The sequence below is a fragment of the Eutrigla gurnardus genome (assembly GCF_963514095.1).
Source record: "Eutrigla gurnardus genome assembly, chromosome: 24".
NCBI classification, from domain to species: Eukaryota; Metazoa; Chordata; class Actinopteri; order Perciformes; family Triglidae; genus Eutrigla; species Eutrigla gurnardus.
The window spans coordinates 10602185-10627902 of NC_139935.1; the positions used below are offsets into that span (position 1 = coordinate 10602185).

General features: G+C 45.3%; 5 protein-coding genes across 6 annotated transcripts in view; 3 read left to right on the forward strand and 2 right to left on the reverse strand.

Annotated features, from left to right (window-relative positions):
* Positions 1 to 359: 359 nt before the first annotated feature.
* ccdc14 (coiled-coil domain containing 14) lies at positions 360 to 5310 on the forward strand. 2 transcript variants are annotated; one of them, XM_084004000.1, is made up of 12 exons: positions 360 to 460; positions 765 to 820; positions 936 to 1014; positions 1323 to 1416; positions 1586 to 1684; positions 1809 to 2360; positions 2555 to 2657; positions 3305 to 3381; positions 3466 to 3609; positions 4159 to 4261; positions 4340 to 4699; positions 5183 to 5310. In XM_084004000.1, the coding sequence occupies exons 1-11, from the start codon at positions 437 to 439 to the stop codon at positions 4686 to 4688; spliced, it is 1680 nt and encodes a 559-aa protein (XP_083860126.1). In that variant the 5' UTR covers positions 360 to 436; the 3' UTR covers positions 4689 to 4699; positions 5183 to 5310. The 2 variants fall into 2 exon arrangements, with proteins under 2 accessions (XP_083860126.1, XP_083860125.1); XM_084003999.1 differs by having other exon boundaries at positions 370 to 460; positions 765 to 1014; positions 1323 to 1395.
* Positions 4974 to 14008, reverse strand: LOC311009669 (ankyrin repeat domain-containing protein 10-like). Its single transcript, XM_084004002.1, has 6 exons — positions 13590 to 14008; positions 12333 to 12485; positions 11605 to 11696; positions 6774 to 6973; positions 5966 to 6031; positions 4974 to 5880 (listed from the first exon to the last, which is right to left on the reverse strand). The coding sequence occupies exons 1-6, from the start codon at positions 13785 to 13787 to the stop codon at positions 5648 to 5650; spliced, it is 942 nt and encodes a 313-aa protein (XP_083860128.1). The 5' UTR covers positions 13788 to 14008; the 3' UTR covers positions 4974 to 5647.
* A 37-nt stretch (positions 14009 to 14045) lies between these two features.
* On the forward strand, positions 14046 to 17978 carry hsf2bp (heat shock transcription factor 2 binding protein). The gene is made up of 8 exons (XM_084004001.1): positions 14046 to 14213; positions 14782 to 14917; positions 15436 to 15539; positions 16076 to 16225; positions 16314 to 16458; positions 16558 to 16675; positions 16933 to 17036; positions 17162 to 17978. The coding sequence occupies exons 1-8, from the start codon at positions 14157 to 14159 to the stop codon at positions 17371 to 17373; spliced, it is 1026 nt and encodes a 341-aa protein (XP_083860127.1). The 5' UTR covers positions 14046 to 14156; the 3' UTR covers positions 17374 to 17978.
* A 170-nt stretch (positions 17979 to 18148) lies between these two features.
* Positions 18149 to 20404, reverse strand: cryaa (crystallin, alpha A). The gene is made up of 3 exons (XM_084004004.1): positions 19771 to 20404; positions 19446 to 19568; positions 18149 to 18744 (listed from the first exon to the last, which is right to left on the reverse strand). Exons 1-3 carry the CDS (start codon positions 19966 to 19968, stop codon positions 18532 to 18534), a joined length of 534 nt encoding a protein of 177 aa, XP_083860130.1. The 5' UTR covers positions 19969 to 20404; the 3' UTR covers positions 18149 to 18531.
* A 2911-nt stretch (positions 20405 to 23315) lies between these two features.
* Positions 23316 to 25718, forward strand: part of LOC311009665 (diacylglycerol kinase zeta-like) — a 73562-nt gene continuing 71159 nt past the window's right edge. The window contains exons 1-2 of the mRNA XM_084003996.1: positions 23316 to 23604; positions 23699 to 23811. Of these exons, the coding sequence (XP_083860122.1) occupies positions 23485 to 23604; positions 23699 to 23811 (233 nt within the window). The 5' untranslated portion in view covers positions 23316 to 23484. The remainder of the gene's footprint in view (positions 23605 to 23698; positions 23812 to 25718) is intronic.

Consider the following 25718-nt stretch of genomic DNA (forward strand, 5'->3'; position numbering starts at 1 on the left):
TCAAGTTTGGCAAACAATATTCAAAAAACTAAAATGTCCAGAAATACAAACATTTTAAATATACCACTTATGATTAAATTAAATTGCATTCTTTATTAGAGGAGCTAAATACGCATTTATGTATTCAAACTGCAAAATGGGGAATCTGGCTCAATGTGATCATGATTAATCAGAAAAATATTGACCTCAGATCAGCGTTTTTGCCCCTAATCTATTTTTTTTATGTAACAGTCCTATAAAATATATGCAGGCTCTCCCATTTGAATGTATTTTGAAAAGCATGACGTCCTTCCTGCACCTTAGCTCCGCCTACTATGGGCGGGTCGCTTACCGTGTCATTTGATTGGCCGGCCACTTTCCGTTTGAAATGTGTGCTCCAAACTGAAGCTACAGAAAAATGAAACGACGCTAGCTGTCGTCCGTGAAGCAGCTCACCATGAAAGGAACAGCTAAGAGCAAGGTCAGAGCCCGTCACGACAAACGTCACGATACACAACCAAGACACCTGAAGCACAGTAGCTGTTCTAGCTAGCTGTCCCTGGATATGTACGCAACTAAGATGCAAAAGCTACGTAGCTGTTCTAGCTAGCTGTCCCTGGATATGTACACAACTAAAATACGTGAAGCTACGTAGCTGTTCTAGCTAGCTGTCCCTGGATCTGTTTCAGTGTCTAACATGAAATTAAATCATATGGCTACGATAACGCATCTATTGCAGCAGTATAATATTGGGTAAACAGCTGTAACAGGTTTGCTGTTGGCAGGCGGTGACGTCAGGGAGGCTGACCGGACGAGTCAAAGAGCAGGTGGCCAGGAGACGGTGAGTTCATGACTTCTAACAAACATACTTCATATACATACATACATACATACATACACACTATATATGTTCCTGGTCGACTGGCCCAGTCCACTACTCTGTCTTGTGTCGTTAGGGTCCAGAGTCCAGGTGCAGGACCAGCAGCCTGCCCTAAACCAGCCTACTCTCTGTACTCCACAGACTCCGAAGACCAGGTAACCTGACTACAGGTAACCTGACTACATTTCAACTGACAACAGGTAAACTGACTACATTTCAAATGACAACAGGTAAAGTGACTACAGGTAACCTGATTACAGGTAAACTGACTACAGGTTAATTAATTATAGGTAACCTGACTACAGGTTAACTGATTGCAGTTCAACTGACTACAGGTAAACTGACTACAGTTAAAGGAAAACAGTTCTGTGCTAAAGTATCCGTTTCCTAATCAAAGTCATCATCCCCATGGTAACCTCCTAAAGTGCACCGACTCTGCATTCATGTGTTGTGTCTCCCTCAGGTCTCTTGTCTCCACCACGGTCTGGACCGCTGTGCTGCCTTGCTCAATGACATCCTTCAGGCGGACAAGCCAGGTCAGATGAGTCATCAACACAGTAGCCAAGAGTTTGTTCCAAGTCAACACGCGACCAATACTGTCCTCTGGTTCTGGTTCTCGAGGGAGCCGGTACAGAAGAGGATTCTTTGCTGGCTTCCATCCATGTGTCTAATTTGATTTGATTAACGTATTAATGATGTAATGTGTGTGTGTGTGTGTTGTGCCAGGTTGTCTCAGATCAGTGACCGCAGCAGCAAGCAGCAAGTCTAGACCATGTAGCTCACCTGCCAAGAAGACGACCAAGGCCACGAAGGCTTCAAAGACAGGTGTGTGTGTGTGTGTGTGTGTGTGTGTGTGTGTGTGTGTGTGTGTGTGTGTGTGTGTGTGTGTGTGTGTGTGTGTGTGTGTGTGTGTGTGTGAGAGACTGACATCTTTGTTCTTGACATAAAGGTTTCTCACGTCAGAGTCTCAGAACCCAGACCAGCACAGTCCCGACTTCCTGTCCACCTCCAGACAAGAGGAGTTGTCGGTCCGTCCGGCAAGGACCAGGAAGATCAAACTTCCAGAGAGCTGGTTCAGCTGTCCCTCTTCCTCAGACCTCCATCCCTCCATCCCAGACCTCCATCCTTCCTCCCCAGACCTCCATCCCTTCTCAACAGACCTGCATCCCTCCTCCCCAGACCTCCATCCCTCCATCCCAGACCTCCACCCCTCCTCCCCAGACCTCCACCCGTCCCTCAGACCAGCTGTCTGTCCCTCACACGGACCTCCGTTCTGCCTCTAACTCTCCACCCACCTCCTGTAAGGCAGAGTGTGATGGAGAAGAGGATGAGGACTTTGTCCCCGTGAGAGACACCGACACCGGAAGCACCGCCGAGGGACACCTGAAGGTGTCTGGCATGCGGCCCGGCGTCCCAGAGGACGGAGACGCCAGCGAGGATGTGAAGCTGAGGACGGTTCAGTATCTGCTGGGAGAACTTAAGGCTCTGATTGCCGGACGAGGTAACCATGGAGACAGTCACACATCATTATATACTACAACATGCAGCTACGTTCTACATACTACTGTATACTAGCTCCACTGTTGCCATGGAGATTGCAAATAAACAAAGCATCACTGCACACTGTGTGTGTGTGTGTGTGTGTGTGTGTGTGTGTGTGTGTGTGTGTGTGTGTGTGTGTGTGTGTGTGTGCAGGCAGCGTAGCGGAGAAGCTGCTCAGTCATCTGGAGCAGACGGTGACGAACGTCGCTGGTTCAAACCCATCATCAATACACAGCCAAAACCCTCAGCTCCGCAGGTACCCCGGCGCCGTTTTCATGCTAATGCTAACCTCTAATGCTAACGCTAAACGTCGGGGACGTGTGCTCATTTCCGGCGCTAATGCTAAACGCTGGCACTTTTGCTCATTGCTAGCGCTTTTGCTCATTGCTAGCGCTAATGCTAGTTGAATTTGGGTTTACATGCAAGACTGGGATATGAGTATGCTAGCGATTAGCATTAGCATACCTGTGACATTTTGAAATCTGGCGAATCAGGGTTATTAGCGAATTGGGGGAAACAAGCTTTCCGACACAGTTTCATTCATTTAGTTAGCGAGCTAGCTTGCTAATTCCATGCTACCGTTACAGAACCTAATAACACCTCACAAACTGCTTGGTCAACATTACGTTTAACAGGTGTGCTAAACGTCAGCACTTGTGCCAATGGATAGCGCTAATGCTAATTGCTAGCCGCTGTTATAGTGACAAGATACAACAATTAGCATTAGGAGTTAGCATAAGTGATTAACAGGCTAACTGAAAGGGTCAGGCCTACTCTTTTGCTAATACCTCTCTCTACAAGGTCAATAGCTGGTTTCAACCAGTAGAGGACAGTCTACATGGCTGTTAATGACCTTAAATCAACAACACTGTGTGTGTGTGTGTGTGTGTGGGTGTGTCCCAGGTGTGTGAGGACTCCGTTAAAGGACAGGGGGACAGCAGAAAGACAACAGAACCTGGAGTCCCTCTCTAACTTAGAAGGTACAGGCTGCGTTCTCATTGCTCCCTGGAGTCCACCATTCAAGCACTAGTCATGTGACTAGTGTGAGTCCCGTGTCTCCACAGTGTCGTCTCTACAGGAAGACCTCGGTACGGCTCAGGTGCGGCTGCAGGACCTCCAGGAGGACCTCGCAGGACTACGGCAAGCCCTTCAGGACACACGGAGCCAGCTGACGGACCGGGAGGCGGAGAATGCTCGCCTCAGAACAGGTTCCCACTTCTTCTGTTACGCTTCATCGCCTTAAACTGCCTTTCCCTCTACTGGCCACCAGGGGGCAACTCCTCTCTGACTGTATAGAAGTTGAGTTTATGGTCTCGATCTCTAGTTTCAAGTCTTCTTCAATCCAGCATGATGTTCATTTAGTACATTATGGTCCATTTAGAGTCCACCAGACCAGAAAGCAGGGGATATTTTAGGGGGCGGGGCTTACCTGCTGATTGACAGGTCCATTTAGAGTCCAACAGACCAGAAAGCAGGGGATGCTTTAGGGGCGGGGGCTTACCTGCTGATTGACACGTCGCTACCACGCTACCAATGCAGTTAGCTACTATGATGACTTTGAAGTTGAACCTTGAATTATGAAGCTGACCATATCCACCCGTCGCTCCTCCACACTCTATATATGGTCTCTTCCTTTCCCTTGCAAAACTTCCAAGAGGGCGACGGCCAAAATGCCGAATTCAAAGCTTCAAAACCGTAGGCCACAAACTTGACAGGTGACGTCGTCATGACTACGTGATGTCATTGTGTGTGTGCAGACCTGGAGGCCACTAAAAGCAGGTTGCTGGACCGGGAACAAGAGCAGAGTCGGTTGGCTTCAGTGGCCCAGCAGAGACTGGAAGAGATCGGGAACCTGAACCGGTAGGCAGGAGCAAAGTGGTCTGAAGGACTTCTCTGGAGGAAAACGTTGTGATCGCGCTTCTCCTTCCTCTGTTCCAGGCTTCTCCACTGTTCATCCAGGCGTCCTCAGGATGTTGCCAGCTCAGGATCAACAACACCAGTTCCAGCAGAGTCCCCCGCTGAGCGCATCGGCCACTTCCTGTCAACTCTGGGGTCAACGCAGGGAGGACAGGAAGTGACCTCGGCCCAGCTAGGAGACGCGTCGCCACAACGCTGCGGGTGGCAGCACACACGTCCGTCCCTGTGTGGATCTGTGTGCTCCGATTGGAGCGTTAGGTCGGGGTCAACCTTCGACACCAGAGACGAGGCGGCGTTCAGGGAAGGCTTGGCGGCTCTGGATGCCAGCATCGCCAGTCTGCAGAAGACTCTGCAGCAGGACCTGAAGTGATCACGTTCATGGTACGTGGTGATGCATTCTGGGGATTTTTAACTCGGATTTCAGATTGGAAATAAAGGATTTTTTAAACATATATTCTTGGTTGTGATTGAATTAACTAGTGTGGTGTGTTCATACTCCTCCTGGGTGGTGGGAAACCCCAGTTTCTTCCATTTAACTTCTGGTCCAAATCCTATATCTATCTTTTTAAAGTACATCTTTCATCACCTGAATTATAACAATAAGTGTCTTGAAGATGCTGAAACCTGAAAAAAATCACACACACCGATTTTTTTATGAAACTGCAAAACACGTTTAATAGCAAAAACCAGAACGAGTATAAAACATGACATTCCCACACAGCTGTCTAATACCCCAAAAAGATGATTATTTAATATCAAATGACAGTACAGTTCTGAATAAACACATTCATCTGCTCTAAAACACAAAGGACACAATCATGTACAAAAAAAGACACAAAGTCGTTAACGCGTTCCCTTTGGTAGATCGGACCTGCAAGGAGAGATCTGGAGTCAGGACGGACGTGAAATGGAGACGAGTGCAGGGCCGAATGGACGAAGACGATTGGTGGAGACGAAGACGGACTAGGAAAGTCGGAAACAAAGGCAACGTGGTCTTTTCCGATGCTTCTGGTTTCGGTCTCGAACCTGGACGTTACAAAGCACCCGTCTGTCATTCGACATCGTCATGACAACGAAGTATTCTTCTTTAGCCTAGCTTAGCACGAAAGCTACAAACAACACCTGTTAGAAAACCATCAGAGTTGACTAGCATCCACATTTTAGTCTATTATTAATATTGTAAATAAACCATTTAAAGCCAGCTGATTGGACGATGCCCACGAATAATAATGAAGCAACAGTCGGTATAATGTTTAAATGTTTGGAGACTAACCAGACTCTCTGAGTCGTTCTTTGGCGAGTGCTGTCCCTGGTCCGGGTCCGTGTCTCTTAAGCGAGGCGGAGGCCGCCGTCGCTCAGTTCCTCCGCCGTGTCGCCGAAGCCGTGGTAGTGTCCGTAATGCAGGGAGTCTCCTCCCATCAGCCCCTGCCAGGCCGGCCGCTGGGACACGCAGCTGCTGGGGCTCCCGCTCAGGTGGAGGGAGCCACACATGTCCGCCAAGCCGTGATTGGTCGGAGGGCGGGACTCCTCGGGAGGCAGCAGGTGGCGGGGAGAGTTGCCGTCTGCTTTTTAAAAACACAACACAGTCATGAATTCTTGCTGATCTGGGATCTGTCTGAGTGAACGGAAATGGCGGCGGCAGCGTACCCGAATTGAGCTCCATGTTGACACTCGGTGCCTCCTCGCCACCGCTCTTCATCTGCACCAGCACATCTGCAGCAGGACACGAGGTCACATGACACAACCAAGTCAGCTGGTGTTTGACTGTACTGTTCACAACTGAACTGGACCAACGGATCCACATGTATTATGACTTATTGTGTACTTGTACTACACAGAAAAAATCGGAGAACTTCATTTGCCTGACAGAGAAATGTTACACTGTAAAAAGAACGTTTGATTACAAATCTGAAACAGGAAATTGGTTTATCTTTTTGTTTTTTGCATACGCACGCTTCTCTACATATTGTGTTAGAAATATACACCGTGACTGCCCTCTACTGGTTGAAATTGAGGGTTCCTCTTCCTCTCCTCCTCCCCCTCCTTTCCTCTTCTCCTCCTCCCCTCTCCTCCTCCTCTCCTCTTCTTCTCCTGCTCCCCCTCCTCTTCTTCTCTTGCTCCCCCTGCTCTTCTTCTCCCCCTGTCTACCTCCTCCCCTTCTCCTCTCCTCTTCTTGTCTTCTTCTCCTGCTCCCCCTCCTCTCTCTTCCTCCTCCTCTACCTCATCTTCCTCTCCTCCTCTGCCTTCTCCTCTCCTCCTCCCATCTTCCTCCTTCCCCTCCTCCTTTCCTCCTTCCTGTATGTTGTCACTATTGCAGACCTTAGCACTTAGCTTACGTTCTAGTGATGTTTTGTTCAATTTCTAGGTATTTGAGCCCAAACTGTGTTTTCTTAACGTTTAGTAACTCCTTCATGACGTTGTGACGTATCTCTGGGAGTTGGGCAGGAACACTTACTGTCAGCTCTCCTGGCTTTCTTCATGATGCCGGCGTCCGCCGCCGCCAGCAGCCTCTTCCTGCCGAGCAGACTCTGGCTACAGGGGGCGCCGCTGAGCTGCAGCAGCTGCTTCTTGCTCGCCGAGACGAAGCCGAAGCAGTCAAGGAAGCCGTGAGCGTGAGCCAGGTCCGCCGCCGTCTGCCCGCTGGCGTTCCTTAAACTGGACAGGAAGAAAGGGGGGCGTGAGACGGGCAACTTCCTGTCGCACCGGCCGGTCACAGCCTGTCTTCATGCTGCTCTCATCACTGAGGTAACATCATGTACTGCAGGGAGACACGGTCACGACCTCCAGTCAGCTGACAACACGCAGCGACATCACTTCCTGCGTGACCGTCTCCCCCGGCAACACCTCAAACATCCTACTGCTGCCACTGAAATGCTATCTCCCCTCCAATCAGACTTCAATTAATCAATTAAAACAATTAAATGATTAGCTATCCTCTATAGAAAACATGAGTAATAACTATATTTTGAGTCCTGAAATGTTAGTTACATAAAATGAAATGTCGCCCAACGAGGCTCTGCAATATTTTTTTTTATTTAATTACTTATCTTCCTCAACACCAGACAAAATCAAAGAATTATAATAATCTGTTTATTTTAATGCATCAACGTATCAACCATTGTTTATTTATTACAAAGTTAGCAGCTGATACACATAAGTAATCAATATGCCGCTTGGTATTTTCTGTACATATTCTAATCTTATGACATAATGCTGCTGTGATATATATACTTTATTGAATTATGAATTTAATAAAAGTCTAATAAACAAAGTGAACCATTAAGGATAAATGTGTCTGGTGTTGAGAGAAGAGTTCAGTGTCACCACATCTCATGGGCTTACAGCGGTGGGTGGGGTTTATTCTGTTGTCAAGGCGATAGACCTGGTGTAAGAAAGTGTGCTAAATCATAGTGGAAAGTAAATATATCGCGGATGGAATATTACCATATGAATGCTAAACTGTGTACATGCTACTTCTGCTAACACACTAATGTTACTTTGGTGTTAGAAGATAGCTAAACTGTTAACATGCTACATCTGCTAACACGCTAATGGTACCTAGGCATTAGAAGATAGCTAAAGTGTTTAGATGCTACTTCTGCTAACATGCTAATGTTACTCAGGTTGAACAGTGATGTTAGCCAGCTTAACTGTTAACATGCTACATCTGCTAACACGCTAGTCTTAGAAGATAGCTAAAGGGTTTAGGTGCTACTTCTGCCAACACACTAATGTTACTTTGGTGTTAGAAGATAGCTAGCTAAACTATTAACATGCTACATCTGCTAAAACGCTAATGGTACCTAGGTGTTAGAAGATAGCTAAAGTCTTTAGGTGCTACTTCTGCTAACACGCTAATGTTACTAATGTTGATCAGTGATGTTATAACGATAGGTAGCTTAACTGTTAACATGCTACATCTGCTAACATCCTTATAAGAAAGCAAGCTCAACTGTTTACATGCTACTTCTGCTAACACACTAATGTTACTAATGTTGATCAGTGATGTTATAAAGATAGCTAGCTTAACTGTTTACATGCTACTTCTGCTAACATGCTAATGCTTATTAGGTGTTGGAAGACAGCTAGCTAAACTGTTTACATGCTAGTATTGTTGTTAAGGTTGATTAGCGGTGTAACTGGTGTAACTGTGAACATGCTACATCTGCTAACACGCTAATGTAACTTTGGTGTTAGAAGATAGCTAGCTCAACTGTTTACATGCTACATCTGCTAACACGCTAATGTTACTTTGGTGTTGGAAGATACCTAGCTTAACTGTTAACATGCTACATCTGCTAACACACTAATGGTACGTAGGTGTTAGAGGATAGCTAAAGTGTTTAGGTGCTACTTCTGCTAACATGCTAATGTTGCTAAGGTTGACCATTGTTGTTATAGGATAGCTAGCTAAACTGTTAACATGCTACATCTGCTAACACGCTAGTCTTAGAAGATAGCTAAAGGGTTTAGGTGCTACTTCTGCCAACACACTAATGTTACTTTGGTGTTAGAAGATAGCTAAACTATTAACATGCTACATCTGCTAAAACGCTAATGGTACCTAGGTGTTAGAAGATAGCTAAAGTCTTTAGGTGCTACTTCTGCTAACACGCTAATGTTACTAATGTTGATCAGTGATGTTATAACAATAGGTAGCTTAACTGTTAACATGCTACATCTGCTAACATCCTTATAAGAAAGCAAGCTCAACTGTTTACATGCTACTTCTGCTAACACGCTAATGTTGCTAATGTTGATCAGTGATGTTATAAAGATAGCTAGCTTAACTGTTTACATGCTACATCTGCTTACACGCTAATGTAACTTTGGTGTTAGAAGATAGCTAGCTTAACTGTTAACATGCTACATCTGCTAACACACTAATGGTACGTAGGTGTTAGAGGATAGCTAAAGTGTTTAGGTGCTACTTCTGCTAACATGCTAATGTTGCTAAGGTTGACCATTGTTGTTATAGGTTAGCTAGCTAAACTGTTAACATGCTACATCTGCTAACATGCTAATGTTACTTTGGTGTTAGAAGATAGCTAAAGTGTTTAGGTGCTGCTTCTGCTAACATGCTAATGTTGCAAGGGTTGACCAATGGTGTTATAGGAAAGCTAGCTAAACTTTTAACATGCTACATCTGCTAACACGCTTATGTTAATGTTACTTTGGTGTTGGAAGATAGCTAGCTCAACTATTTACATGCTACTTCTGCTAACACGCTTATGTTACTTTGGTGTTAAAAGACAGCTAGCTAAACTGTTTACATGCTACTTCTGCTAACACGCTAATTTTGCTAAGGTTGATCAGTGGCGTTAACCATATGATATTATATTATATTATAAAATAGTCTACTGAGAATGTCACTACTTTATGGTTATTAGCTCCATTGATTTATCATTGTGTGTGAAAAGCAGCGGCCACACGATGAAGACAGTGACAAGAGGATGAAAGCTCAGACGAGGCCGGGAGTTGAGTCGAGACGGCGTGCGTCAACGAGAACCCGTTAAAAGCAGCATTTCATTTTATCCTCCTCCCCCAAACCCATCACGTCATCGTCTACTACAGCTAAGACTTCCTGAGCTCTCTACACTTTGTTAGCACAGTAAACATGCAGGTCAACACACGATCACCACCATCATCATCATCATCATCATCAGTGAAACCAATCACCGCAGGAAGTACCTGAACACCTGTAAGACGCTTTGCTGGCGCACATGTGGCAGATTCTGCAGTGTCTATGTGGATTGCTCCCTCTTTCTGGGATTACTCAAGAAAACCGAGTTCAAATTCATTAGCTGGAAAACATGAGAACGTGCAGGGGTGTTTGCAGTGTGAACATGAAGCTCATTTGTTATCCTTTTTTTTTCTTTTACATCATACAGCACATCGTTCATATTCTGCTCAAAACCAAACATGTTAAGACAAAAAGCGAATAAGACGTTACAAGTTTGTAAAGTGTCAGTGATGCCGAAAAGCTCATGATGGAGTGAACATGTGGCACGGACTATCTAGTAGCTATTCAGGGAGACTGGTCCCAGGTCTACAGGACTCCTGAGTCTCTGAGACCTCCTGCCGATCCACTTCTAAATCATGTTTGGATGACGTGAACTACCTTTACACATGGTGTTCTCTCCAGGTCCACACGACTTTGACTAAATAATCACCTAAAATATAAAAATAGATCCATAAATGAAACCTGGTTACATGAAGAACCGGTCTAGAGAACCCTACTTCCACATCAGTGGCCACACCAAACCTTTTCACACAATACTAAATTCTTTTATGCCCTACTTAAAGGGTCTCAAATGGGCCAGAATTAGATTTTTGTTCCAAATGAAAGAATTCAGCTTGTACATTGTTTTCTAATTACTAAGTAAATATTCTCATCGATAGAAAATTGCACGGAAACAGACGTCTAATTAACATCAACCATCAAAATGATTGGCGATAAGCTACGGTGCCTTTTTGTTAGGATGCAAACATGAGCTTTTCTGCACACGATCAACATTCTCATTGACTAACATGTGAGAACACTTTTACCTGTGTAGCTGTTGAAGAAAATGCGCACACACACACACACATCAGCATCTGCTTTTAAACCAGCTGTTTGGAAGGGAAGGGCCAATGAAACGCTTGGACCTTTCACATTCAGACGGTGAAATGTTCCGGTATACTCTTGGAAAAGAAGCAAATATGTAACATAATGTATGGAAGTAAAAAATAAGCTGACTTGGACATTAACAGTGGCCTCCTGAGTGAAAGTCCTGTGTTTGTTTTGACGTGGGCTGTCTTCCTCGTCCCCTTCCGTCATATCTATGGCCACTAGAGGCCGTCGTGCTCATAACAAACACTAGGGGGCGACGATGGCTTTTCTCTCATGACTGTCAACCTTTGTTCAATGTAGATTCTTTCGCCCTTTATTGAAATTAAACGTAAATTAATTTAGGAAACAAGTGACCTGAGTCCACACCTGCTTTTAGGATGTTTTTTTATTCTAAAATGTATTCTCGGGAAGTTATGATACTCACGTATTCTCAGGATCCAAATCATTTCTCTCCCCCACTTATCCGTCGGAAGGACGTCTCATCATTAACTGACTCATAATATGTGAAATTTGAGAATTGTGAGCGGTTCCCCCCCAAACAGCTGATGTGACGGTATCAAGACACTGACGTTTAAAGACGCCACAGCTTCTACAACGGATTCGGGACTCGTTTCCCTGGAGACGGCAGCTTAGCGGCTGTGTGACACTGAGAGGACGACGGCGGGATACTCACTGGGGTTTAGCGCCGGCTATCAACAGGACCTGGATACACTCCAAGCTACCTGAACGAGCCGCCTTGTGGACGGGAGCCTCACCTAGGAAGTCCTGCAGAACAGATGAAGATCGAAGAGATTACTTTGGTGTTAGAAGATAGCTAGCTCAACTGTTTACATGCTACTTCTGCTAACACACTAATGTTACTAATGGTGATCAGTGATGTTATAACTATAGCTAACTTTACAGTTTACATGCTACATCTGCTAACACACTTATGTTACTTAGGTGTTAGAAGACAGTTTAAGTGTTTAGGTGCTACTTCTGCTAACACGCTAATGTTACTTAGGTGTTAGAAGACAGCTTAAGTGTTTAGGTGCTACTTCTGCTAACACGCTAATGTTACTTTGGTGTTAGAAGATAGCTCAACTGTTAACATGCTACATCTGCTAACACGCTAATGGTACTTAGGTCTTAGAAGAGAGCTAAAGTGTTTCGGTGCTACTTCTGCTAAAATGCTAATGTTACTTTGGTGTTAGAAGATAGCTAGCTCAACTGTTTACATGCTACATCTGCTAATATGCTAATGTTACTTAGGTGTTAGAAGATTAGAGATTACATTATGGAATTATGACCAAAAGACAAGCGTATTCTATAGATGATAAAACCATCTGACCCCCTTTTTGAAATGTAAATGCACTATAAATAACATGTGGCGCCACCGCTACAGAGGACTGACCTACTGACCTGCTTGTTGACGTCGGCCCCGGCCTGAGTCAGCCACAGCACACAGTGGGGGTGTCCTCCGAACGCCGCCGTGTGCGCCGGCGTCTGGTCGAAGCGGCTGCTCGCCGTGTTCACCTCGCAGCCCATCTGCACCAGGCGCACCATGCACTCCAGCTGTGTGCACACAAACATGGGCCACGCGTGAGACCAGCTCTGTGGTCCAGCTGGGACGAAGGCCAAGACCAGAGCCTGGAGCACTCTGACCTTCATCCATCCCACCCAGGAAGACAGTCACTCTGACCAGCAAGTCATTATACATTATAATACTTTATTAGATTCCATATGCACTATATTGCTCCCTCTCTCTACAACATAATATACCACATCCTACTGAAATATTAATACACGCATATACCGGTAAAATCACTTAATCATACACAACACTATTCTGCTGCACACTGTTAAAGTTTATGGTGTCATATTAGTCCATATCGTATCATTTGCTGCTACTAATCTCACCACTACATCACTTTGCGTGGTTTGACACCAGTTAAAGATAAATACATTTTAATTACCTACATTTTTCCCGCTCCACTTTAAATAGTATTTATCTTTTTAACATTAACATAGGTATTATTCTTGGTAAATTCTTCTTTATTTTTTTTTATTATTCTTACATAAAAACACAGCTTCAGTTTTTCTAGACTTTCCCACGATGAGTTTTCTCACTTTTTTCATCACTGAAGTTGATGGAGAAGCAGAATAATCCGTCTATATTTAGTTTTTTTCTTGAAGGTAGAATAAAGTTTTGGGGGAGAAAAAATGACAGTCGTTACAGTATCAAGCCCTCGAGCTGTTTTTGCCGCTTGAAGAACTATTGGGTCCAAGGAACCAATAGGAATGCTGGGACCTGCTACGTCATCTCCCCCCCTCCCATGACAACTTTATTGTACAGTCAGACAGACAGAACTGTAAAACGGCAGCAACGCACACAAACAATGATAAATGAGTAACGGCGGCTGCTTCTGATGCAGCAGCTTTCACTAATAGCACATTATTTTTCATAAACTATCAATTCTTTAAATGGTTCACGCTAGTAGCCACCATGAATGGTATCATGAACATAATTAATGTTAACGAAGCCACGACTGAAGTTGACTGCATGTATATTACCAACTGTACGGTAAAGTTAACGCTACTAACGTACTATTTGGCCCTTACGGAAGTCTATGTGGCTAAATGTACTAATCTAGCTAGTAGTTTAGCGTTAATCCCTACTTGGCCATAGTGAGCAGCCCAGTGAATGGGGGTCCATCCGTAACACGAGTCCTCAGCACAGAGATGAGTCTGGTTCGGGAGCTGCTGTGTCAGGGAGACCAGAGCGCCGACGTCTCCATCCCGACAGGCACGGTGGACGGGGAAGCGGCGGATGAACACCTCGTCGCTGGAGAAATCGGCTTCTCGTCCCTCAGACATGAGTGTTCCCGGTCCCACGGTGCAGAGACTTAAAAAAAAAGAAAAATGGGTTCAAACACAAAGGAAGAGGAGATAAGCCTCTGTTAGCGGCTGGAGAGTCGCAAAACCAGGACTGGAGTCTGGTAATGCGACGGGACCACACCGAGGCATTTGTTTTAGACGGTTCGGGGTTAAAGTAGGTCGGGAGCTCCATCTGCCGTTGTGCCGCCTAGAGGTCGGAGGGGAACTTTAAACCACACGAACAGGTAAGGAAAATTATTTATGTAATTACCGGTATTAAAATTGTGTTAGATACTAACAACTCAAAAAATGTATTTGTTGCTATAGCGACAGGGAAGGTGGAGCAGGTGGCCGAGGAGGAAGTAGACGATGTCGGCGTCATTTGGCGCGAAACCGCCGGCTCGGATTCAACGCGCAAAGATGAAGGTAATATTCTAGAAACAGCTTCTTCCTGTGTAACCGTTGGACATTATTTCAGAATAAATGTCCTGGCAAATCAGTTTTTTTAACTATGAATTACACGTATGATTTTCGTCAAGTCCAGAAAGTCGCAGTGTGACGTGTGAAACCTCAGTGAGTGAACTACGTCTCTCCTTGACAACGTCACCAACACAGCAGTTAGCTTGGCTTGCTAGCTAGCTGACTTAGCTATGTTCCAGAAAGTGTGTTTGTCGTAGTTTTATTTAGTTTAGTGTGAAACTCTCACACGATGTACGTCACTAACACCGCTGTTCTATTGGCTTGCTAGCTAGCTAGCTAACGTGTTCCATCACAATTGTAATGTTATAAAGCGACTCTTTCAGTGTGAGTAACATTACATCCTGGTACCTAACGCAGCACTTAAATCCTAAAGGCGAAACAGTGGAATATTCTCGTGTCAGTCACATGACCTTGGTCCAACTAATCGTGTGTAACACTCACCTTTATAAAATACTAGCTCATCATCGTCTCAGGGCCGCGCATTGAGCTCTGTGTATTTTTTTTTTTCTTTCAGGATGGTTTTGTGAGAGTGAGGAAAAGTGATTTGGAGAAGTTGACGACCGAAGTGATGCAGCTGAGGGAGTTCCTGCCCAGAATTTTGAATGGAGACCTGATTGAGACGCTGCAGAAAGCTCGAACAGCTCAGACAAGTAAGCTCCCAATCACCTAACCTCTGGTTCGGAAAAGTAAAGCCAACTGTCATACACCCTGCTGGCCATCAGGGCATACAGTCTGTGGTTTTATCTAGTTCCTGTAGGTCACTATAAAGGCATAAACTTATCTGAGACCAGTTGTCTGTTCGGCCTTGTGGCAGAGACAGCCTCATAAGATCCATCAGTTCAGTCTGTTTCACCTTTCTGTGCATGTCCTGAGGCTGAGGATTTGATGGTTGGAAAAGATTAACTCGAGCTCTGATTGGTTGATGGATATCATCAGAAGTAGAGCGAGTAGCCCTCCAATTAAGAGGTTGGTGGTCCGATTGGCTCCTCCAGTCAGCATGCCAAAGTGTCCTTGGGCAAGATACTGAACCTAAAATTGACGTATGAATATGCTTGAATAAATGAGATTAGATTAGATCCTGAGAATAGATCCCCAGTGATTGGTTGACGTGTGTGTGTGTGTGTGTGTGTGTGTGTGTGTGTGTGTGTGTGTGTGTGTGTGTGTGTAGTGAAGGAGCAGCTCATGCAGGATCAGGAGCAGCTGCGTCAAGAGTGTCTTCACCTCGAGTCCAGACTGAATGCAGTCCAGGCTGAATGCCAGAGAGAGAGAGAGGTGAGACAGTTTCCTGGATGAGGTTCACACCATGTGTGTCTGACGTATGTTGATGTATTTAAACAGGATTGGAGGCGGGACAAGACATTGCTTCGATGGTAAAAACTCACCACCTTCTCGAGCTCTGATTGGTTGATGGATGGATTTCATAATGTTGTTGGTTTGTCCTAGCTGACGCATGTCCAATTCTGTTTTCCAGGAAGGAAATAATAATTGGATTTGATATAAAAAAAAAATCCAAACTTTTTTTTAATAATTTTTAAGTGAACAATATAAGATGGTGTATTAGGACCATTGTAGGAAGAAAAAAACCCAGAAAAAAGTTGTATTTTTACAAGAAAAAATAACTCACTTGCTGTGTATTATGCCGTGTGTATTATATTATTAATAATCTCGTAAAAAAAAATTTATTCTCAGACTTTTTCCTTAATTTTTTTGCGACAGACTCTTTAACTGGCATTTCATGTTTACATAATACAATATCGTAGAGAAATGAGTCGTCCATATAAGGAGAACGATGAAATGTGTGTGTGCAGGAGAAGCTGCTTCTACGCGAGCAGCTGTGGCAGAGCGGAGAAGAGCTGCAGCAGCAGGCAGACTTCTGTTCTGGTCTGGGATCTGCGGCCTGTTGTCTGCTGTGGAGCTGCTCAGCTGGGGAGCACACAGTCACACGCTGGGTGGCTGATGTGAGTCCTCTGCCTCCTATTCGGCCACCAAAAAAACCTGGAAAAATGTATTTTCAAATGATGTCTGATGTGTGTGTGTGCGCTGCAGGGGAAGCTGCAGTCCTTCCTGGTCGTAGCTGCTCAGACTCTGGAGAGCTTCGTCAGGTCTCTGGACGAAGAGGCCAAAACCCAGAATGAGGACCACAACTCCCAGGAGCACCAGTTTGTGCTGGCTCTGGTTGGAACCATCACTAGTGAGTTTGCCTTTAAGAGTAAGATTGTGAATAATATCAACATATCAGACCAGGCATCCCCTCCAATCACCCGCTTTGTCTTTGTTTCCCATTAACCAGACATAGCGGCAGTGAGCTGTGGGCGGGACTTCCTGTCCAGCTCGGCTCACGTCCTGCTGGACACTCTGTTGAGGCAGCTTAAGTTGATGAAGCCCGGCGTCTTCCCCCGACTCAAAGTGTAGTGCAGCCAGCCTTCATTCACTAAACACAGACATTCACACTAAGAAGTGATTGAAAAAAGAGGATTCATTCACAATATGATTTTATTTAACCATAATAATCTGCTTCAATACGTATTTGTGGGAGGTTCACTTTTCAACAACATTTTCCCTGCAGTTAAAACCTGTTGGCTGTCCTGCGTAGCGCCTTTTAGATGTGACCAGCAGGTGTCACTGTTGCTCTGCTGTGGCACTCAGGAGTTGTGCTTTGTTGCAGGTTGATGCTGATGTCTCTGTACAACGTCAGCATCAGTGTGAAAGGACTGAAGTGCATCAGTGGGAACCCTGGACTGCTGACCCTCATCAGGACCCTGCTGGACGGTAAGGACTGGAGCATTAAGTAGTTTATAGATCGAGACTCTTAATTTAGGTAGGTCGATGTCTGAAGGGTTCAGGGGTCAAGCTTCAAGTGTGACATCTCTTTCTCCACTCGGTGCCTCCGACAGATGGAGACTGGGAGGTGCGTCTCCACTCTCTGCGTCTCCTGCAGTCGGTGTTGTTGGAGGCCGAGGCGCTGCTCCCGCTGGGCTCCTCTCTGCTGGATCCAGACCTGCAGGCTCACGTGGGCCGGCTCACCTCCAGTGTCCAGCCCAGCCTGAGGCTGGCAGCTCAGCAGACCCTGGAGGACCTGCAGGCCCTCCAACAGGTGCCCCAGTGAAAACACACGTTGAAGCATCCGTAGCCGTGCTGTTTTATTTGCCCTGTTCACCATTGATTTGTTCACGATTGTGTTAAAATTAAAAGGATGTTGTACACTGTTCTATATCATATGCTTAGATGTAATAGGCGATGCCTTGGCTTTACAATTTAGAACCCTTTAGAATTCAGTCTCTGTTGACCTGATTTCACCTGCGGTTACCATGGTAACAGCAGCTACAGTTACATAAGGTAACGTCGGTGAGTCACCGTCGTCTGCAGAGGTGATAATCAGAAGTCAGGAAGTGAATATTTTTCATCCCTAGCAGTGAATGTTAATGTTTCTAATAGATACACACATATATTCTACATACATATATACAGCCAAATAATGCGTTGCCACGGTAACTGTTGATTAAAAAAAAAACATTCTTGACAATTAAACATCAACAAGGCTTCGTCTCTGACCACATTTGAGATGGACGTGGTCCTGTTTCTATGACTACAGACCTATGACTTCCTGTTTCCTGTAAAGGCGCTTGATTTTCATGGTACAGGTATTTGAAGTGGATCAGAATAATTTGTTTAAATACACTAAATGTAAGAGGCAAAAAAAAAAAAATGTCCTTCGCAATAAAAGTAACTTCCTGTTTCATCCTCTGGATGCTTTTAATGTGGAGATAAACAGTTTCACCCGATTTCACGCCTGAAACATGACTCGTCATTCCTAATTCAACACATAGACGTGAAGTGGAGAATAAATGAAGAGGAGGAGTCATTTTTGTGAATGATACACTTTTAATGTGACTTCTCAGTGGTGACCAAGGTCTAATCTACAGTACAGGATGCGCGTCGGACCAGGGAGCAACTCCTCTGACCTTGAACAACATGTGGGACATTCACCTCCAAGCTTAACCTCACCGCCTGTATCATCAGCTCCACAGCCGGCAGAATGAGGCGCCGGGTCACGTGACTGTCTCGTCCTCGAGGCGAGTTTCCTCCTTATAAACTCACTACCAATCCTCATGGGGAGATACGTTTTAAGCTTAAAACAGTGATACTAATAAGAGGAGTAAACGGAGAAAAGTGAAGCGAGGAGGACACGTATATCCTGTTAAGAGAGGGAGAAGAAGAAGAAATGGGTGCTGAGCCCCTCAAGGTCGCCGCCCCCCCCCCCCCTCTAGGAGGATGCGGCGGCAGCGTTGGGCTTGTCGTCGCGGAGGACAGGGATGCTGCGCTCGCTGCGGCCAGACTCACTCCCCCCGCTGACCTTTGGGCCGGTCAGGGTCAGCAGCCCGTCAGCTGACAGGGTGCAGGAGATGGCCGACTGCTCCACGCTGGAGGGGAGGCGGTAGCGGCGGTGGAACTCCCGGGCGATGTAACCGTGGTCGTCCTGAAACACAGCAACGTGAACGCACACGGTTAGACCGGGGAAGGAACCAGCAACAACATCGCTGCTGTGTTTATGTCTAGACCTTATTTAGAGTGTTGATGGAGCAGCTACAGTTAGCGTATCACCCATCAACCAGACTCCATTCAGAAAACAAGCATTTTAAAAGTTTTTAACTTGTGGTTTTGCAGACAGACCTAACAATGATGCATGACTTCACACTGTTTATGGAGTTTTTTTTGCATCCTTCTCATCTGGTTATTGATGTTAAATCATAAACATTCCAATTTGTGATTTGGGGCTATATTAAAATTTAATTGAGGGTTTTTTGGAAATTCCCTCACATCTGCATCTAAATGAACTCTTTCACAGCCATAAGCAGTTGTTTTGTTTTTGGTACCCCACCTGTAGAAATACCATTACTTGATTGAAATTGTATCAATGTACTTCAGTTCTTCAGAAGTAGCTCAAGTGGTGATCTCTTCATCCTCCAGCAGAGGGCAGCATCCTACTAGTTAATTTGAAGTGAATATGCTGAGATAAACCTAATATGGATGAACAACAGATTATAATAGAATCTGTTGAGCATTACAACACGCCTCTGATGACCTTACAATGCAATTACCTGGAAAATACCCTTTTTTTAATATTTTTAAAACAATATTAAAAAAAAGATTGTATAAGAGAGAGAATAGGAACAGTACCTGTCTTTCTCCATGCTTCCCCTGGATCTCCACATAGTCATCGGTCACCTTCACGCTGAGCTCGTCCGGAGAGAAGTGCTTGACGTCCAGGTAGACCGTGTACTTGTCCCTGTCAGACCTCACCTGTGGGACACACCCGAACATCAACCTATTGGTTTAATCCGAATGGAGCAAACCAAACACAATTGGGACAACGAATATTAAGTAGGAAGAAGGGATGATGAGTTTAGATGTTATCTAACATCACAAAAAAAAACTGTTTGTTTGCAGATGAGCCAACGTTGTTGCCAAAGAGTCCTGACATGAAGGGGTCTAGTCTCGTTACCTCAGAGGTGCCAGAGTTGGATGAGTCCAGGAAGCTGCGGAACAGAGACTGCCTGTAGTAGGGGCTGATGGTGGAGGTGGTGTAGGGGAAGAAGTCGTAGTCAAACATGCCTTCTCCGAAGAACTGGTCAAAGAGTCGGGCCGGGTAGACGGAGCCCAGGGCACGTCGGAACCACGGGTGCTGGATGCTAATATCCATAGTGACTGGAAACAGATGTGTTGGTGCAGCAGGGGAGAATCCAGATAATAAAAAAAGAGTGTTTCAAGAGAGGCCCAGTCCTCCTGTTTATATACCTGAGAGCCAGAAAGACAGGCTTTAGACACGATCCCACTGGAATGGCATTATCTCATGGTGGGGCGGGCCTCGTCAGCACAATCGTGCTGGAGAATGGGGGGGGGGGGGGGGGGGGCACTGCTGGGTCTAGACCCCGGTGGGACCCAGTACCACCAACACACCAGACACCCGGGGCTGCCAAAACAAACCCTGCTGGACGGAGAGGAGGAGGAGACAATGAGGTCAGGAAGGTGATAATAAACACTGTAAGTCTGCTGGATGGGACACGTTCAAACAACGAGAGGACATCTTTGAATCTTCGTCTCATGCTGGATTATGTCAGGAAACTCCTCTTCTTCATATTTTTATCATTAAACCATCTGCATACTTATTTCTGGACCTTATTTATTGTTGCATTTCTAGCTCTCATTGATACCACATGGTAACACACTGTCATTTTGATACGTTAGTCTTTGGTTATAGGGTGACAACCATCTAGCTAGCTTACAAGGGAAAGCTGGCTAATTAGCTAGTTTGCTAATTCAGTCATTCAGAAAATACGGGAAGACACGATACCTAGCTAGTTGGCTTCCTAGCTACCACGATAGCCAGCTAACTAGGTAGCTAGCTACGTAGTCAGTTAGATACCTAGTTAATTAGCTACCGAGCTAACCAAGGGACAGCTGGCTAGTTAGCTTGCTAGTCATTCTTTAATGCTACACTGGCTAAAGTATGTAAACGGTCTCCCCATCTCACTGCTCAATGGTCTGGACAAGGTACCTAACTAGCTAGCTAGCTAGCCAGCCAGATAACTAAGTAGCTTGTCACATAGTCAGTCAGATACCTAGTTAGTTAGCTAACTAGGGGAGAGCTGGCTAGTTAACTAGTTTGCTATGACCAGAAAACGTGATAGCTAGCTATGTAGTTGGCAAGATAACTAGGTAGAAGAAAACGCGTTACCTTACAATTCTTATTTTAATCTCATACTAATATTCCTTTCTCTTGTACTCATCTAATGTCCTGCTGCCCCTATTTGATTGTGGTTAACTTGTTAGTCTTGATGAAAAGACCCTTTGATCTTTCCCCCTTCCTGAACTGTCTCTGTAACATCTTTGTCTCACATTCATTGATCAAGGCCCGACGAGTGGCTCCTGTTGTGACATTGTCTAGCTGTAACGAGAACAGTCACACCTTGTAGACATCCACAGATGTCTCTTCCTCTGCAGACAGAGCCTTCCCTTTTGGTCTCCAGAGAGTTCTGTATAAATCCACCTCGGCCAGGCCATTCGGGAGACTGGATCTTCATGGATACACTGTGAATTTCTTTTCTCCACTGTCAGTGATTAAACCTCTTTTGAACCAGCCACAGAATTGGACCTGAAGAGTTTTTCTTCCACAGTAGTCAGCCAGATAACTAGGTAGGTAGCTAGCTACGTAGTCAGCAAGATAACGAGGTAGCTAGCTACGTAGTCAGCCAGATAACTAGGTAGCTGACTACGTAGTCTGCCAGATAACTAGGTAGGTAGGTAGCTAGCTAGGTAATCTGCAAGATAACTAAGTAGCTAGCTACGTAGTCAGCAAGATAACAAGGTAGCTAGCTACGTAGTCTGCCAGATAACTAGGTAGGTAGGTAGCGAGTTACAAAGTCAGCCAGATAACAAGGTAGTTAGTTGCGTAGTCAGCTAGATACATAGCTAACTAGCTACCAAGATAGCCAGATAACTAGGTAGCTAGCTATGTAGTCAGCCAGATAACTAGGTAGCTATGTAGTCAGCCAGATAACTAGGTAGATATGTAGTCAGCCAGATAACTAGGTAGCTAAGTATGTAGTCAGCCAGATAACTAAGTAGATAACTACGTAGTCGGCCAGATAACTAGGTAACTAGGCAACTAGCCGGACAGCCTCTCTTCCTGTTGAGCTGTGACAACACTTTACAGCCAAAAGGCCACCATTTGTAGCTCAGAGTGAACTGCCATGCAAAGACAAGGGTCACTTCCCATCCCCTGTTGTTCCACCAGCAGCAGCTTCCCGCCACCTGCATTAGTCTAATCCTCCGGGCTCGGACCCACCAGCTCAGAGGCTTAGCTGCTCCACGGACCACAGGCCAACAGCAGCAGGACCGGGGGCCGTTTCAGGTCCAGTTTGGGGACGTTATCGGCAGTTTGGGTCTACGAGCTGCCCGCTGACCGGACTTAGATGCCGCGTTAGACTGGCCGCGGTTCAGCCGAGTCAGCATTCTGGGTTTCATCAATGGGGCAGACAATGGCTGTGTGCTCTGTGTCCATAGCTGTGAAAAGCTGTTTGGCCGACAAACTGATGGGTCGGACGTGTTCATTCACAGATGTGACCTGTTTATAAAGAGACGAGGACACCCAAAAGAGTCCAAACAGCTCTTGTTGTACTTTTGAAGATCCGGTCCCCTAAAAATCGTCTTTAAGGATCGGCAACATTGAAACCAAAGACGACTTTGGGAAGTTGGTCCCAAGCTTCATATTAACTTGAATTTCTTTCATTGAAATGTGGATTCTGTCTCCATTAGTTAGAATAGAAGTGTATTAGGACTCAGACAGTAAAAGCCGATTTAAATGGTTTCATTGTGAGAGCATGTGAAAACAAAAAATAAAGCCGTCCCCTTAAAATAAACCCATGAGTGCATTTTATGATTTCTTGATGGAACATGAGACATTTCAGCCCAATAAACTGAAGCAAGTGTTTCAAAATGCTCTTTGAGAAACAGATCAACTGAGTTCTGCTGCCCCCTGCTGGACTGAACTCAGATCAGAGAACAGATATGATTGTGTCCCAAATAGAATAGCCATTAAATTATTTATACATGGCACTACAATAGGGGGTCTAGCCAAGGGGCCCTCGGCCTGAAGAACTTTGAAGACCTCTGTTCCAGATCACCAGACTATAAGATTGGTTCCTGTTTATAGAACCGAACCCAGACAGAACATCCAATTAGAAAAATCCTATTTTTAGAACCCAACACTGAAACTTTAAAAATAGAACACCTGACTAGACAGAGTGGCGCCTATTTATAGAACTGGCCACTAATTGGCTCTGACGTCATCTGCATCGATGAATGAAGTTGCTCCACCAGTTGATGACGCAATACGTGTGATCGTGTATAAACTCTCATTACATGTGTGCCAACAGTGAACGCGTTATCAACAAAGCAATTATGAAGGATGCGTTCGTCTGATTGGTTCATGTCAAAGGGGGCGGGGTGAGAGAGAAAGAGAGAGAGACAGCTGATTTCCTGCGTCCTCCTGATGGATCAGCGAGCGGGACACCGATCAACCTTCCGCCGGTAACTTTTCTTTCCGCTGGCCGAGAAAAGCGACCCAACTACGGGCACGTTTATCCGGGAGACACGCAGCAGGAATCAGTCCGCAGGATCCCCACAGAGCGACTCAGAGGGGGCCGGCAAGGACGCGATGAGGGACTCCACTCCTCCGATCGTAGAGCGGCCGAGGCTGGAGGACGTGGACGAGGAGGAGGACGTGTTCGCCGCGGAGGGGGGCTCCAAGAGCCCGCTGGAGCCCGACGGCTGCCAGGTGTGTGTGTGTGCGTGTGTGTGTGTGTGTGTGTGCGTGCGCGCGCCTCCTCCTCCTCCTCGTTACCCGCCTACAGAGCTGCTGTTTGTTTTAGGGTCCTGGGAGGATGGAGGTGAGGAGGACCGAGGGGGGCCAGGACCAGCTGGCAGTGGCCCACCTGGAGAGCGAGTTCGGCCAGCTGACCTTCCGGAAGCAGGTGTCATACAGGTACGAACGGTGCACTTCCTGCTTACCTGTTTTACCTGTGTCACGTGACTCTCTCTCTCTCTCTCTCTCTCTCTCTCTCTCTCTCTCTCTCTCTCTCTCTCTCTCTCTCTCTCTCTCTCTCTCTGTGCGTGTGTGTGTGTGTGTGTGTGTGTGTCTCCAGATTGGAATGGTGTAAATCAGGTGAATTCCGAAACCGGGTTTTATTTAAAGGTTCACTTCACAACTACCGGTAACTTGTGTTTTGTTTTGTTTTTTGTTTTTTTATCGAGCAATCTCTGAAATGAAAAATAAGAAACGTCGATCCGTGAGCTGTTAACGTTTTTAACCTTTTGTCTTGGTTTATTGTCAGTTTATTTGATGGCGGTTCAGTTTTGACCCCACACGGCATCAAAAAAAAGTGATGACTTTTAAATCCGAGTGCCGACATGTGATAAGGCCCTTCACAATCCCGCTGTGTGTGTTGTTGTTTTTTTTTGTTTCTTTACTGCAGCAACACTTGTAGTTTGGGTGCTCATCTCCGTGTTCCTTCTGATCCTGAGTCAGCTGGGTTTGACATCAGTAGGTTTTCTGGTTTTGGGTCCCGGTCTTGGATTTGTTCCTCTGGCTACAGCCTATATACATGCCGTGTTGTTCATCTGACGCTACGTAGTTCAGTAGGAGGTCAAGTGTCATACGTCTCCCAGCAACCCAATCAGCCGTCCCATGGAGATGTGACTGTGTGCAAATACAAGCCTGGTGAGTAAACGAGATCAAAGAGGAGAACGTTGTGATTTACATGTAGATTTATTTAGCGCCTTTGCCATCAGAATCATTTAGTCATCAGCATAGAGCGACATAGTGACATTTCAAGGTTGCATTATAACTTATTAAACATTTAGAAGTAAAATCGATTCATATAAATCTGTTGCATTTTATGCGGTTTCTTTGTTTGGGTTGTTGTGATTTTGGCACGTACCCCTATATGAAGTATAAAATACTTTATACTTACACATTCTTTGGTGAAACAAGGCATTTTTTATCATTCATGTAACATAAGTTGGTTTTGTTGTCTAAAGCTAACGTTATTTTTGTTGTCTTAACCTAACGTTAGTTTTGTTGTCTAAACCTAACGTTGGTTTTGTTGACGAAACCTAACGTTGGTTTTGTTGACGAAACCTAACGTTGGTTTTGTTGACGAAAACTAACGTTGGTTTTGTTGTCTAAACCTAACGTTGGTTTTGTTGTCTAAACCTTACGTTGGTTTTGTTGTCTAAACTTAACGTTGGTTTTGTTGTTGTGTAATATGATTTGGGAGTGAGTTCCATTGTTGCATTGCTTTCGGTTAAGGTTGTTAAATATTAGCTGTATTCCAGTTCAGCATCCGGTGCAGAAATGTGGTCTTCTTTTCCTCATTCCAACGTATCCCAAGGTTCATTGCGAGGGCTGGATTTGAATAGAGGCGTCTCCGAGAGGATCAGCAGTATAGCAGATAAAAATAATCAAATATGATCCCTGGCGTCATTTTAACCTACCTTTACCTTATGCTCTCGTCAACTGCAGCTGGTTGCTAGGCGACAGGAGCAGCAACGGTGAAAGGAAATCCTCTGTAGACCAGGGTCACCTCATGCGGAGGGAATCTCTACATTTTAGGTTTGCGCCGGGTTTGGGGGATGTCAGGTGATCCGACCTGAGTCACCGGTGTCTGGTTTCAGGTGTCACATCGGAGAGCATGATGTGTGTTTTCCATCAGTGTGTTGGAGAGTCTCTGATCTAATAAGCCAGCATGAGGACTAATCGCCACATCATTTGGTCTAATCAGTAATCCAGATGGGACTGTGTTAGCGGGGGCGGGGCCAGGGGAGTGATGTCTCTATTAGATCCTGTGGAACTGAAATACTGTCTTGTGAGAACGAACAAAGTAATGTAAA